The sequence below is a fragment of the Aquarana catesbeiana genome, linkage group LG03 (genome assembly GCF_042186555.1).
Source record: "Aquarana catesbeiana isolate 2022-GZ linkage group LG03, ASM4218655v1, whole genome shotgun sequence".
In the NCBI taxonomy this organism is placed as follows: domain Eukaryota; kingdom Metazoa; phylum Chordata; class Amphibia; order Anura; family Ranidae; genus Aquarana; species Aquarana catesbeiana.
The window spans coordinates 733,927,336-733,942,953 of NC_133326.1; the positions used below are offsets into that span (position 1 = coordinate 733,927,336).

General features: G+C 43.9%; 1 protein-coding gene across 1 annotated transcript in view; it reads right to left on the reverse strand.

The window, feature by feature from the left end:
- Nucleotides 1-15,618, reverse strand: part of LOC141133845 (NACHT, LRR and PYD domains-containing protein 3-like) — a 158,647-nt gene that overhangs the window by 95,119 nt on the left and 47,910 nt on the right. The window contains exons 4-6 of the mRNA XM_073623422.1: nt 10,757-10,795; nt 8,136-9,924; nt 5,814-5,957 (exon numbers count right to left, since the gene is read on the reverse strand). Of these exons, the coding sequence (XP_073479523.1) occupies nt 5,814-5,957; nt 8,136-9,924; nt 10,757-10,795 (1,972 nt within the window). The remainder of the gene's footprint in view (nt 1-5,813; nt 5,958-8,135; nt 9,925-10,756; nt 10,796-15,618) is intronic.

Consider the following 15,618-nt stretch of genomic DNA (forward strand, 5'->3'; position numbering starts at 1 on the left):
CTCCACCCATCCACTTGCCACTCTCCCACCAATTTACCTCCCTGGTACCACGCAGTGCATCGTGGAGGGGACGCCCGCACGTCTCCCAGTTTTCATGGCCGGGGGTGGCGCTCGCCCCCCGCTCACCTCCCGGTATTCATGTGGGGGGGAGGCATCCCCGCACGCCTCCCGGGCATCCACCGCTTCAGTCACAAGTGTTCATAGCGTGGCATTTCAGCCCCAGGATTTCTTTTATAGCGTTTCGGCACAGGTTTTCTGTCATACCGCTTCTGTTTAGGCGTTTAGTCTCAGCACTTGTTTTTCTGTCATGGCGTTTTCCTGTCATAACATTTCCTGCCTCCGCATTTCTGGCGTAGCATTCAGCATTTCTGTCTTAAACAATCTGCCCAGCATTTTTGTCATAGCATTCAGCATTTCTGTCCTAGCGTTTCAGCATTTCTGTCGTAGGGTTCAGCATTTCTGTCATAGTGTTTCAGCATTTCTGTCATAGCATTCAGCATTTCTGTCGTAACGTTTCAGCATTTCTGTCATAGGGTTCAACATTTCTGTCATAGCGTTTCAGCATTTCTGTCGTAGGGTTCAGCATTTCTGTCGTAGCGTTTCAGCATTTCTGTCATAGGGTTCAGCATTTCTGTCATAGGGTTCAGCATTTCTGTCATAGGGTTCAGCATTTCTGTTATAGGGTCCAGCATTTCTGTCATAGCGTCCAGCATTTCTGTCATAGCGTCCAACATTTCTGTCATAGCGTCCAACATTTCTGTCATAGCGTCCAACATTTCTGTCATAACGTCCAACATTTCTGTCATAGCGTTCAGCATTTCTGTCATAGCGTTCTGCCCAGCATTTCTGTCATAGTGTTTAGCATTTCTGTCATAGCGTTCTGCCCAGCATTTCTGTTATAGTGTTTAGCATTTCTGTCATAGCGTTCCGCCCAGCATTTCTGTCATAGTGTTTAGCATTTCTGTCATAGCGGTCTGCCCAGCATTACTGTCATAAGCGTTCAGCATTTCTGTTATAGCATTCAGCATTTCTGTCATAGCGTTCAGCATTTCTGGCTTTACATTCTGCCCAGCATTTCTGTCATAGCGTTCAGCATTTCTCGCTTAGAGTTCTGCCCTGTCATGGCATCTCTGCCCCAGGATTTCTGTCATGGCATTTTTTCTTATTCAGTCATGGTGTTGTCTGTCATAGTGTTCTGCCCCAGCATTTCTTGTTCAGCGTTCATGCTCAATTTTTTCTGTCTGGGCATTTCCGTCATAGCGTTTCTGCCAGAGGATTCTGTCCTTGCATTTCTGTCATCAGTATTTCAGTCTCAGCATTTCTGTCATTGCGTTTCGGTCATGGCATTTCTGCCTCAGCGTTTCTGCCCCAGGATTTCTGACATCGCGTTTCTTCCTCTGCGTTCTGTCAGAACGTTTTCTACCCCAGCTTTTTCTGTCATGGCATTTCTGCCCCAGGGTTTCTGTCATTACATTTCTGCCCCGGGGTTTCTGTCATTACATTTCTGCCCCAGGGTTTCTATCATTACTTTTCTGCCCCAGGGTTTCTGTCATTACATTTCTGCCCCAGGGTTTCTGTTATTACATTTCTGCCCCAGGGTTTCTGTCATTACATTTCTGCCCCAGGGTTTCTGTCATTTCATTTCTACCCCAGGGTTTCTGTCATTTCATTTCTGCCCCAGGGTTTCTGTCATTACATTTCTGCCCGTGGGTTGCTGTCATTACATTTCTGCCCCAGGGTTTCTGTCATTACATTTCTGCCCCAGGTTTTTTCTGTCATTACATTTCTGCCCCAGGTTTTTCTGCCATCATGTTTCTGTCTCAGCATTTAGTTCAGCATTTCTGTCATAGCTTTTTCTGTCATAGCATTGTTGTCCTTGTGTTTCTGCCCCAACGTTTCTGCTTCAGTGTCCAGCCTCAGCATTTCTCAGAGGGGCATTGTTGTTCAGTCACAGCACATACTCCGGTAGCTGTTTCATTTTCATTGTTTGTCATGTCTCATCATTTTTTGTTCATGGTTGTACCTGCGTCAGGTAGCTAGGGCTCACATGTCAGGATCTGTCACGTCTACAGATCCATACGGGCTGAGGTTTCGTTTGTTTAAGATTGTTGACCACAATCTTCTCACCCGTATAACATATGTCATAAGATGCACGTTCATTCACCGCACCTGTACGATTACCCACCATGGTCTGTGGGTACACCCGCCCTGAGTTTTCAGTCACTCTTTACTCACACGAGGGGGGGTCTATCATCAGGTTCATTCACGTGCAGTGGTCTTGGCATTTCTGCTCATGTTCTCGTACTTAGGTAGGCACAGAGGGGCGTTGTTCTCATGTCTTGTCTGTTACTTCTCTTGTGCATGTTCTCAGGTTGGGCTGTATTGGCATTCGTCATCCCCTTGTCGGTCCTTAAGTGGTAGGTTTGGGCAAACGTCATCATGATTCTGGGTTCCACTCTCGGCTCGGATCTTGTTTAGGATGTGGCCTGGAAGACTGCTCAGGGACGTCAGTCCAGTCATCTTTTCCATTCCCCAGCTGGTTCCAGATAGGGGGGTTTCAGTCACTTTGGGTATGACTGTTTTCATGCCATGGGACTTATTTCCCTGGGGTGGAGTCTGGCCCTCCTTCCTCGGTTCTGTTTTAGACTCGATTGTCAGGTCACAGGCTGAAGCACGACCCGATTGCATCAGGTGGGAGCAGTATTCTGTGTCTGGCATGGTTTCTCCATGTTGTCAATACTTATTGCCATAGTGCATGGGCCTCATCCACCTACTCCATCACATCCTTCAGGTATTTAGCACTTTGAACTCCTACCAGTTGTTCTTTGGCACTCACCCTCGCACTTCCCCATACCAGTATGGCCAGGCCAGGGCTTGGAAGGGGTTTCACTGAGCACTTCACTGGTGTCCGTTTGTAGTTTCGATCTTCTCTGCCATTCATTTTGCAGGGGCTCCTCGGGGCAGCCATTGCTCCCCTTCCCCCACGCATCCTCATTCACAAGCAGTTCATTCTCATTTCTGGGTCGTCTCGGACTTCAGGCTCTGTCCAATCGTTCACGGGACGTTTAGTTGGGTTCTGGGTAGCTTCGCATGTCTGTAGGGGGTTCTGTCTCAGCACCAAGTCGGGGGGGTGTTTCTCCGGTCATAGGGGACACTTTTCGGATATATACTGTTGCCATCCGGGCGCACGCTACTACTCTTGATGGATTGTTACCTTCCCTTCTTCACCTAAATTTGTGTCTTTTTGCCTTATTTTCAGGCATACTGACCAGTCAGGCCAAGGCACACCTCAGGCCTTGGTGCTTAGGAGTATCACTTTCTCACTCGAAGACTCTGACTATAAGTGTAAAGGCTAGCCTGTATTTGTGGGAGGAGGCTGAGAGGGCTACTTAAGCCTCCTCCTCTATCAGGCCAGGGCTTGTCGGGGTCTCTGGGTTCCCACCCACCCGTTTCCCCCAATCTTCATACATACTCATATTACATTTTCTTACATTCAGGGTATACCCTCTTTTCAGGCATACTGACCAGTCAGGCCAAGGCACACCTCAGGCCTTGGTGCTTAGGAGTATCACTTTCTCACTCGAAGACTCTGACTACAAATGATATTTCTGGAGTATGAGTTGTATTGGTTATGGGACGGCCTTTTGTACAGAAGTGAGAACTGTCTGAGGTCTTTGTCTTCAGAGGAATGGATCATGTTTTCTGTCTTTATTATGGTCAGGACAAAACATTCCATTCATAGATTTGTAAATCTGAAATATTCTATATAAATAATTTGCATTTTCATTTTCAGACAGCAGGTGGAGCTGAAATCTCTTTTCTACATGTTTACCTGCCTGTCCTTCCCGGATCACTGTACAATCCATGTTATTTACAGAGCTCAGTAGCTCAAGCTGTAGTTTCCCTTTATAACTGAATTACTCAGAGGAGGGGGAGGGGAGGGGGGAGCCGATTCCTGAAACCCACCGGAGGGACCTCGCTGGATATTGTGTGAAAATTGAGGATGAATTGATCCGTGGTGTCTGTAGCTACAGAGGTCAGTGAGGTCTTGGTCACACGTGTGTCAGTACCATGTGATTATGTGACATTTATTCAGCATTTCTAAAGCCTGATAACCACCTTCCATGCCTGCCATGAATATTACAATGGCAGAACAGAGTGCTGGTCACACAGGAGCGGTAGCGTTGTGTTGTGTTATAAATGAAGCCGCATGTCGCTGTCATGAGAGATCCACACTTGTCAGTCGCCTCCATTCATTTCATGGTGATGTCCAATAATCACTGGGCATTGGAGGACAGACAGTGGAGGCTCCGGTATCCCAGAATGCACTGGGAAATAATAGAGAAGTAGGACAGAGCAGCTCCGGTCACTTCTGGTTGTACAGAACAGCCGTGTGGTAACTCCAATAGCTTCTGTGTGCCGGAAATATCACCAACCAGCCGGCAATACTGACAGTGCCAGGCAGGAAATGTGTCACTGCACAGCCAAAAACCTCTTATAATTATATATACTAATCAGCTGAACACAGAAGGATTCATCCACAAAATCCAACACCAAATACATAGAAAGAGAACTGTGCAGCTCTACAAGTGAGACTCCCTAAACCTAAAAATAGGATTTTTATTTCAAATGTTTAAACAATCCACACGTGTTTCAGCACAATTATACAGGAATATTACAATGTTAGAAAAAACAACATAAGTAAGATATATTCAAAGTGTTCAATATTGCAGCATGATGAGTGAGACCACCCAAACTTTAGCATACTATTTACATGCAAAAAACCTACTTTGTGGTCGGCCACTTATGATTGGTGATGTGCAGTGACACCTCCCTTACAGGATAGATAATACAATAGCTGTGCAGCACTAGAAGTGAGACTCCCTAAACGTAAAAGTGTTAATATTTACACATTTTAAACAGACAACACAGATGTACATGATGAAGCCCCGCCTAGGGCGTAACGTGTAAGGTGGAGACGTCATCACGCCTGACAGATACACTAGGAGGGCCTCTGCTATACTGTTATGAAGGAGAGGAGGGTCGCCAGCCGCTCTGTGCATTCTTACATGGATATATAGTGATTCTATGTGAGGATATATTACACGTTATTATTAATAAACTATTAATGACTCGAGTATCCCAGCTATTGTGACACATACAAATAAAACAGATCTGGTAACAAGTCACCAAGCGGGTATTATCCTCAGACTGGGAAATCTGTCCTCCAGGGGGCAGGAGAGCGATAGTGAGTATGATGACATGGCGGCTGGTTTTCATTTTGTAGAATTATTGTAATATATCCGAAATACACATATCAGAGGAGATCATTTTCTCTACATCACTTCCCCTTTAGGCTCCTCCCACTAGAAGAGTAACCCCTCCCCTGGACATTTCTCCAGCATTCTTATAGTGTTTTCAGAGCTTCATAAACACAATGAAGACACATCATAAATGTCATAGAAGTGTTACTGAGCATTGCTTCCTTCTACATAATCATCAGACGTGTGAGTGAGTCCTAAGGGGGTCTATTCCATCCTATTTCCTGCTTGTTAGGAATATGGATGGTCATTCCATATGTACATAGCCTGGTCACTGTTCTACTATAAGGGGAACCCCAAATCCCATGGATGAGATTACAAAGAGAAAGATTCCCTCAGAGAGAGGAGAAGACATGAGAAGAGGACAGGTGATGGAAGATTCTACATGGGTGAGGATGGAGGACACCCAGAGATAGAAGGAAACACTGAGAGACGGGAACAATCACAAGACGTCACATTTCCCCATCACTGCAGATCACACATTTCTCTTACTCTAAGTGCTGAATTTTACTCTCTGGGTTCATCAGAAAGGAAAGAGAATCAGACTTCCATTTATATCCTGAAGAGGAGGAATCTTCTTCTTTTACTTTGTCCTCTCCCGGACAATCTTTACTGGAAATAGTACAAGAGTGAAATCTAAAAGCCAATAATGAGATAATAATTACCACCAAGAATGTATGACCTCTGACATCAAGAATTACAATGTAACACCCAACATTTCCCTTCCACATGGCTGCCTTCCCTCTGGCTCTACAGTCTCATACTGGACCTGATGAGGACTTCTCATTGGTGGCTATGAGTGGTCTTTGAAGTCACACTCCAGACAAAACTTAAAGGAGGCCCCTGATATGTATATGGGGTCTCCGGCCTTTCTACACAGGGGTCTCCATTCAGCTTCTGGAAAATCCTGGAACACCACTTTGGTTCCAGATATAAAATGCAGTCCAGACATTCCCATCTCCTCCCACTTCTGCAGACAATTGGGCCCTCCAATGTTGGGATGATGATGTCACACCCCTGACATTATTTCCCTCCCCCAGATCTCTGAACACAAAGCTTTCCCTCCAAATGTTCTGTGTGATAAATGGTATAATTGGGGGGCAGGGAAAGGGTTAATATGATGTAAATGATGTGATTGGTAGAAGGTGATATGTGGGAACCACCATTTGACTCTGGTTCACACAGCACAACATGAAAGTCGCAGCGACTTCCAGCTTGACTTTGCTCTACAACTTCCCGGCGACCAGGTGTGACTTCAAAGTGACTTTACTGAGAAGCATTCCTATGTGACTTTGATGATCCGTGTTTATAGCATGTTTTATCACATGACAAAACATGCGTCTGATAACCGTGATTGGGGCGTCATTAACAATCAGGCTGCATTTACATCTGCATGATTCTGAATGCACATCAACCGCACAGAAATTGTGTCTTTGCGGCACGTTTCAGAAATGCGCTGCGACCGTGCACCACGCTTGTACTGCAAAAATGGCAAGGCGAGCACGATGCATGTTTCCAAAACATGTGACAAAGCATGCGTTTTCCTGCAGGTTACCGGCATTCAGAAACATTCAGACGCCAATGAATGTTATCGCAAGGGCAACGTGTGTTGTCGCACATCTTCAAAATGCACAGGAAAGCATGCGTTTTCTTACGGGTTGGCGTGCGTTTAAAAACATGAAGATGCAGATGAATGGTAACACAAGTATGATGGGCATTGCCACACAAAACATGCAGAAAAGCATGCGTTTTCTTGTGAGCTGCCGTCAGTTGTAAATACATTACCATTCATTCACATCTGTACATTTCCAACTGCACAGCAACCTGCAATAAAATCCATGCTTTGCTGTGCGTTTCATAAATGTGCGACAATGTGCGTCACACTTGTGTTATTATTCATTTGCATCGGCACATTTTTGAATGCATGGCAGATGGCAAGAATACATGCTCTTTGTTGTATGTTTCAAAAACGCACAGCAAGGAGCATTGCTTTTGTGTTACCATTCATTTACATCTACGCATGTGTGGAGTGCGTTGCTGTGCATTTTTTAGACGTATGAGAAAGCGCACATATTCTGTGTGGGTCGCCTCGTATTCGGAAACACGCAGATATGAATGTCAGCTAATTGTTAATGACACCCCAATCACAGTTAGCAGACGCATGTTTTGCTGCCAAGATGCATGACGCTCCATGACTGAGAAGATTCTTGAGCTACTTTGGGGTGTTTGTTGCATGTAGGGCAGAACATTCCAGTGAATGGGCTCCCTATACACAATGTGTGCTTACACATGAAAAATACACAAATAATGGAAGTGGGAATGTGCGTTTCCGCTACGCTCAGGTGTGACTGGGATGTGTTGGGAGGAAGATTTTAGGCAACAAGGATGACCAGGGAGGAGAGGTGAGGGGTAAAGAAGCCTCAGAAGTCGCAGCAAAGTCTTAAACATTCAGACAAATGTACGACTTTCTGGCGATTTTACATTGAAGTCTATGGGAGTCGTGCAGCACAAGAATCACCCAAAAGTAGCGCAGGAAGTATTTACTTTTGTTGCAGTGATTCAAATCGCAGCAATTAAGACAACACCCAATAAAATCTTTGTGTTTTCACCTGACCTGCGACTTTACATGTCATCAGAATGTCGCTGGAAAATTGCTGTAGTGTGAACCAGGGCTTAGGGCTGAGGAAAGTGTGAATTCCCAGGACTTCTAACAAGTGTGGTAGATGGAGAACATGTCTGATAATCACTGTTATACTGTATGCAGGTTCCTGCCCATTCTCTGAATTCAGTTAGGATATCCTCACACTCACTTACCTGACATACTGACTGATGTGTAGGAATGGATATAGAAGTTTCTGGCACTCTGGACCCACAGTGAGATATTCAAAATATAAAGACTGAAAACTTTCTCTCTTCAAAGTCTTCAAGCAATAGTTCAGCTGCTTGGAATAATTCCTGTTCATCCGCAAGTGATCAGTATCTGAGCCGCTCAGCCCCAAATCTGTACAACCAGACATGACTCTCCTAATGAAGTCCTCATCCTGAGTCTCATACAGATAGAAGATGGTCTCAGTATAGAAAGTCTGATCAATGCACTTCATAACCCATTTTATCATTGCAGGTGTGTTGCCCTCCGTGGCCCTTTCTATCATTGCAGGTCCATAGTCCTTTATGGTCCATTTTCTCATTGCAGATTTGGCTCGGAGTGAGATGGGGATTCCTGTGATCTCTGAGAATGTCTTCACCTGATTTTCATTTAGGAGACCAAACAGGAATTGTACAGATAATGCTAAATGTGGGAAATGTGAACTGAAGTGACGGAGTGATTCCCCTTTACAGATCTCCGGGAGGAAAGTACCTTCCATAGACCCAGACCCATCATCCATCCCATAATAGAGAGCAGCAAGGAACTCCTGTACACTCAGGTGGATGAAGCTGTAGCAGGTCTGGTTGCGGATGTCCCAATGAAAGATGTTCTCATTCAGAAATACAGACTCCACCTCAGACAGAGAAAGTCCATGTCTTTCTAGATCTTTCTTCTCAAATAAGATTTGTTGCTTCAGAACTCCCTGATTGGCCAGAGCACACAGCTTCTTCAGACAGGTTTGTTTCCTGGGTACAGACTGCTCCTTCTTGCTGTGATGGGTTAGTAAAACCTCCAGGTAGAGAAGATAAATTGAAGTTGTTGTATGACACTGAATTAAATCAAAATCTTTTCTTATTTCTTGTTTCATTACAGTGCAGACAATCCAGCATGTGATGGGGATGGCACACATGGTGTACACAACGTCATTGTCTTTTATTATACTGAGAACCTTGTCTGCATCTTCTTTATTTCCAAAGAATTTATGGACATATTCCTCTTGATTGTCCCTTGTAAATCCCTGGATTTCCACATTGCGAGAATCATCGATGAATGTGTTAAGTTTCTCCATGGCCAGTGACCTTGTGGTGATGATCATAGAAGATTGTGGAAGAACTTGTCTCCTGAGCAAGCTTTGGAGAATTATTTCTTTGTGGTTTTCCATAGAAATGTCAAGACAACCCTCAGATTTTTCCTCCAGAGTCCACCTCAGTTCATCAAACCCATCAACTATGGTGAGAAGTTTTCTCTGACTTCCAGGATCCTCCAGAATAGACACCAGATCATCTGAACTCAGTCTGCAGGTTCTGGATAAAAGTCCCACAAGACTTATGTTTCCAGGGATGGTGTTGATTTCTCTACAGCTCAGATAAAACACAAAATCAAACTTGTCTTGGTAGAGATCCCCAGAGGCCCAGTCCAGCATGATCTTCTTGGAGGTCATTGTTTTTCCAATCCCAGCAGATCCTTGTAACACAACAATTTTAGGGATGAACCCATATTCATCAGGGTCAAAGAGGGCCTGGATTGTGGTTAGGGATCTTTTCTCCATAATCTGTAGAGGTCTTCTGCCTGAAATCCTTATTTCTTGTTCTTTTCCCTCTTTATTCTGGGGTCCCTTTATCATCAATAACTTGGTGAATCTTTCCTGTAGATGAACAGCCTCCCCCATACAGGAATTATATTCTTTAATCCTCTGGAACCTCTCTTTCTCAGACTCTCTGTGTTCCTTATTGATGTCTTTATGAGAGAAAGGAGAATATGTTATTCCTCGTACACACATGAAACAGTATTTATAATACAGAGTTGGGAATATTGTATTCTAACCATAAACCCAAAGACTAGAACCCTAAAATAAGATATCCCATGAAATACAGGAGGACTGTGGAAGCATCCAAACTATGGACACACCATCCAGATGAGGCATAACTAGAACCTACATGGCTCCGGTGCAAGAAACCATGAAGGGCACTCGCTGACTACTGGGGCCCTTTCCATCAGTACCAGGCCCTTTCCTCTGGTCCCAGGGCCCTTCCCTCCAAGGCTGAGGCTCTTCTCTCTGAGGCAAGGGCCCTTTCTTCAGCCCATGGCCCTTTCCACTTGTTCCTGTAGTGGGGGCCTTTATAAGCCCTGGTTCAGCATGCTGCGACTTATCATGTGACTTTCAACACAAAGCCGCATGACAAGTCAAAACACATTCATTTCAATGGGTGCTGTCCTAATAAATGTGACTAAAGTTGCAGCAACAAAAAAAAAGGCAATACTTTTCTATGACTTTGGTGTGATTTGAGTGGCATAGACTGTAATGTTAAATCACAAAATTGCAAACAAGTCACTAGGAAATTGCAAGCAAGTTGCACAACTTTGGGATCACAACAGTCTGAACTGAGCCTATGTTCTGCAGTGGGTCCCCTTCCTGCCATTTTGGGCCCCCCACGGTGGCAGAACGCCAGGGCCCAGTCTGAAGTGCAACAATTGCGACCCTGGTAGTTCCACCACTGATCCAGACTACAATAAAAAATAAATGTTCATCCAGAAGAGATTTCATATGAAACGTGAATGTCCTACTAACCTGATAATGTTTTGCCATGTGTCGTCTTCTTCAGTTTGGCTGGAAATAAGATTAGGGAAGTGATTAGTCCTGACAAATCTCTGAAAAGTATAAAATAATAACTAAGAGAGTTATTAGTGTAGCAGATCCTCCCAGACCCCATCATCCCACCAATCCTCTGTAGATTGGAGTCTCTCCTCCTCCAGGTGATGAGGAGTGTATTTGTCTGCCTGGTAACATCTCAGCACATTGCAGTGACATGTGACCATGGTGGAGGGACCAGAAAAGCCCCCAATTCTCTATGTAGTTTTACAGGCATACACCTAGAATCTGGAGCCTTGACTCCTCTTTCTGATGGAGGTTCAGGTGGATGCATGGGGCACAAGGCTCAGAACCCCGAGCAACAATCATGAGGGTCTCCTAAGAATACAGCTATAAATATGGAGGTTCTGTATAATAGATAAGTGGCTGTGATTGTCAAAACAAACAGCATGGGCACTCACATGAGTGTAGACAGGTGGGCCGCACACCCCATAAAGTGCAAAAAATTATACGAGAACCCTCTAAGGGGGCTTTAAAGCAGCAAGTGAGTTACAATATCGATAGTTGAAAAAAATACAGTTTTATTAGTACAAAAAATATATAAATGTCATATTATAAAAATCGATGAAGATAAGTACTGACTATTCGAGTCAAGACATGACCTGAATCTGACATACCATTACAGTGAACAAAGCATACAATTAAACCAAGTGCCAGGCACAATGCATTAAAGGGCGACCAAGGTTATCTTAAATGTTAGATTCTTAAAATAAGTAGCAACAGATATTGCCTATAAATGAGGGTAATACAGTACATGTATGTGGAACAACAGAAGTTGTATACGTAAATCCTGACGCGTTTCGACCCTTCCCGGGTCCTCTTCAGAGGATGGTTGTCCACTGTGAAAAGGTCAACATGTGTCAGACATAGCATCAAATCCAACAGTACCAAACTTATATATGTGCACCATCTACTAAAATTGCCTGGATCATATAATTACCTATTACAGGAATTCTGACGTTTCCGCGTTCAGTTTAAGCATTGTAGATTATTTTATTTTAGGTGGTACAGTTTCTCCTCAGTTCCCCTGTCTCCCCCGTGTCGGATCAGCTCCCAGGGGAGCGGGCGGTGGGCCAGGTGTATCTTGCGAGGGATCACAACTATCAGCCCCCCATATAGGAGGGGGAAGGAGAGGAGGGGGCAACTAACAACCCGAAATGCGCCTGAATGGGTATACGTTAATGCTAGAAGTAGAAAAGTATTAAGTGTTAAATATTGAAGAGCGAGGGGTCAATTGGTTGATCCACACAGATTGAGAAATTCCCCAACTATGGAGATCTATAGAAATGTTGGATAGTAGGTACATGGGTGTGCAGGGGGCATTGCTAAGGAAAAGGAAGAAGGGGGAGGAAATAATATAAGGAAAAGGATAGGGAAGAGGGAAAGACGGAGAGAAGGAAAGAAGGAATGGAAGGGAATGTGAGGGGAAGTGAAAGAAAAGAAGTAAACCAAAAAAGTGTGTGTGAAAATAAAACGAGTGGAGGATAGCAAATGCCCTGCTGCCAGTCAATCCCCATGTACCATAGAAAATATATGCAAAGAGCAATCAGGTAAAGGTGCCGACAAACCACCAGTGAATGAACGGAGTAAAAAGGGGGGGGGGGATGAGGGGAAGGGAAAGACCAGACAGAGTGGATTAGAGTGATAAAATGGATGAGAAGAGGAAAGGGGAAAAGGGGAGAGAGAGGGAAAGGGGAAGAAAGAATGGGAGGAGGAGGATGACCAGGAGAGAAACGGAGGAAGGGAACGGAAAAGGGGGGGAAGGAAAGGACGGGAAAAAGGGGGAAGGTGCTGGGGGGGGGGGGGGGAGGGAGGGGGGGACGGGAAAGGAGAGGGGGGAGGAAAGAAAAGGGGGGAAAGTGGGGTTAGGGGTGATGGAGGGGAGGGTGGACATGGAAGGGTGGAAGGTGGGGGTGGGGTGGAAAAAGGGTGTGTGACAGAGAGGGACAGGGGGGGGGAAAGGGAAATGTGTGGGGGCTGAGGTGAAAAGAAACCATATTAGGCAAACGTGCACAGTACAATCATCAAACAGTGAGGGTGACAAATGATGTGAAATGCAAGGGTGGTGTCGGAACTAATTACCTAATTCAGCAGAACTGAATAATAGAACTGAAATATTCTGGATACTGAAAAATTAAGATATAAGTAAATCATGACAGGGTCAGCAATGATTTAAAAGGACCAAGTCGCTAAAGAAATCCAATAAGTGTCCTCTAAGAATTCCCATATTTATAGGGAGTGCCAATTGGCTAACTCCCTTCAGATTTTTTTCTAATCTGGAGACAGGCTACACAGACTGACAGCAAATACTAGTAAGCACACATGGAATGACTGTGATATTTCTTTAGCGACTTGGTCCTTTTAAATCATTGCTGACCCTGTCATGATTTACTTATATCTTATTTTTCAGAATCCAGAAAATTTCAGTTCTATTATTCAGTTCTGCTGAATTAGGTAATTAGTTCCGACACCACCCTTGCATTTTCACATCGTTTGTCACTTTCACTGTTTGATGATTGTACTGTGCACGTTTGCCTAATATGGTTTCTTTTCACCTCAGCCCCCACACATTTCCCTTTTTCCCCCCCTGTCCCTCTCTGTCACACACCCTTTTTCCACCCCACCCCCACCTTCCACCCTTCCAGTTCACCCCCCCCTCCATCACCCCTAACCCCACTTTCCCCCCTTTTCTTTCCTCCCCCCTCTCCTTTCCCGTTCCCCCCCTTTTTCCCCCCCCTCCTCCCCCCCCCAGCACCTTCCCCCTTTTTCCCGTCCTTTCCTTCCCCCCCTTTTCCGTTCCCTTCCTCCGTTTCTCTCCTGGTCATCCTCCTCCTCCCATTCTTTCTTCCCCTTTCCCTCTCTCTCCCCTTTTCCCCTTTCCTCTTCTCATCCATTTTATCACTCCAATCCACTCTGTCTGGTCTTTCCCTTCCCCTCATCCCCCCCCCTTTTCACTCCGTTCATTCACTGGTGGTTTGTCGGCACCTTTACCTGATTGCTCTTTGCATATATTTTCTATGGTACATGGGGATTGACTGGCAGCAGGGCATTTGCTATCCTCCACTCGTTTTATTTTCACACACACTTTTTTGGTTTACTTCTTTTCTTTCACTTCCCCTCACATTCCCTTCCATTCCTTCTTTCCCTCTCTCCATCTTTCCCTCTTCCCTATCCTTTTCCTTATATTTTTTCCTCCCCCTTCTTCCTTTTCCTTAGCAATGCCCCCTGCACACCCATGTACCTACTATCCAACATTTCTATAGATCTCCATAGTTGGGGAATTTCTCAATCTGTGTGGATCAACCAATTGACCCCTCGCTCTTCAATATTTAACACTTAATATTTTTCTACTTCTAGCATTAACGTATACCCATTCAGGTGCATTTTGGGTTGTTCGTTGCCCCCTCCTCTCCTTCCCCCTCCTATATAGGGGGCTGATAGTTGTGATCCCTCGCAAGATACACCTGGCCCACTGCCCGCTCCCCTGGGAGCTGATCCGACATGGGGGACACAGGGGAACTGAGGAGAAACTGTACCACCTAAAATAAAATAATCTACAATGCTTAAACTGAACGCGGAAACGTCAGAATTCCTGTAATAGGTAATTATATGATCCAGGCAATTTTAGTAGATGGTGCACATATATAAGTTTGGTACTGTTGGATTTGATGCTATGTCTGACACATGTTGACCTTTTCACAGTGGACAACCATCCTCTGAAGAGGACCCGGGAAAGGTCGAAATGCGTCAGGATTTACGTATACAACTTCTGTTGTTCCACATACATGTACTGTATTACCCTCATTTATAGGCAATATCTGTTGCTACTTATTTTAAGAATCTAACATTTAAGATAACCTTGGTCGCCCTTTAATGCATTGTGCCTGGCACTTGGTTTAATTGTATGCTTTGTTCACTGTAATGGTATGTCAGATTCAGGTCATGTCTTGACTCGAATAGTCAGTACTTATCTTCAGCGATTTTTATAATATGCCATTTATATATTTTTTGTACTAATAAAACTGAATTTTTTCAACTATCGATATTGTACTTCATTGGCTGCTTTAAAGCCCCCTTAGAGGGTTCTCGTATAATTTGTGGCTGTGATTGTATTGCTCTGCTTAATTAATTTGAATTATTAAAAAAAATTGGGTTTGAATGAATGATTCAATTCCTCAATCAAATACACTTGTTTCATAGATGAATCAGCATTTTTGAATGAATCTCCTGAATGAACGATTCAATGACAAATGTTTTTTTAAAGTCATTTATCGCCATCTGGTGGCGTAACAATATAATCGATCCAAACGTTATTTGAAGTGCCAAGCTACTTTTAAAAGGTGACTGGTACTGTAGACAGTGTTACATGTTAAAAAAAAAAAAACATAATAATCCATTTATATGACCACTGATTGAAGCTTGAAAAACTTTTTTCCAATAAATAAATAATGATTAAAAAAAGTTCAAAGTGATCATGTGTTTATTGCAATGCACAAATGTCTTGGTCAGAATGAGAATAAAACACTTATTTACCTGGAAAACATATTGAAAAACAAACAAATAACTTGTAAGGTTGCAATCATAACAAATCAATTGCAAGAATATAGCAAAATAACTCATTGAACAAAGTGCAAGATAAATGGTGTGTGTGTGTAGTACGTAAGTGAGTGTTGTAGTGAAAAATCTAAACCATGCACACAAATTAGAAATGTACAGTTAATAAAATAAAATAAATAGTACACTATCATATCTTAAGAAAACATTACATCAACAACAGAATC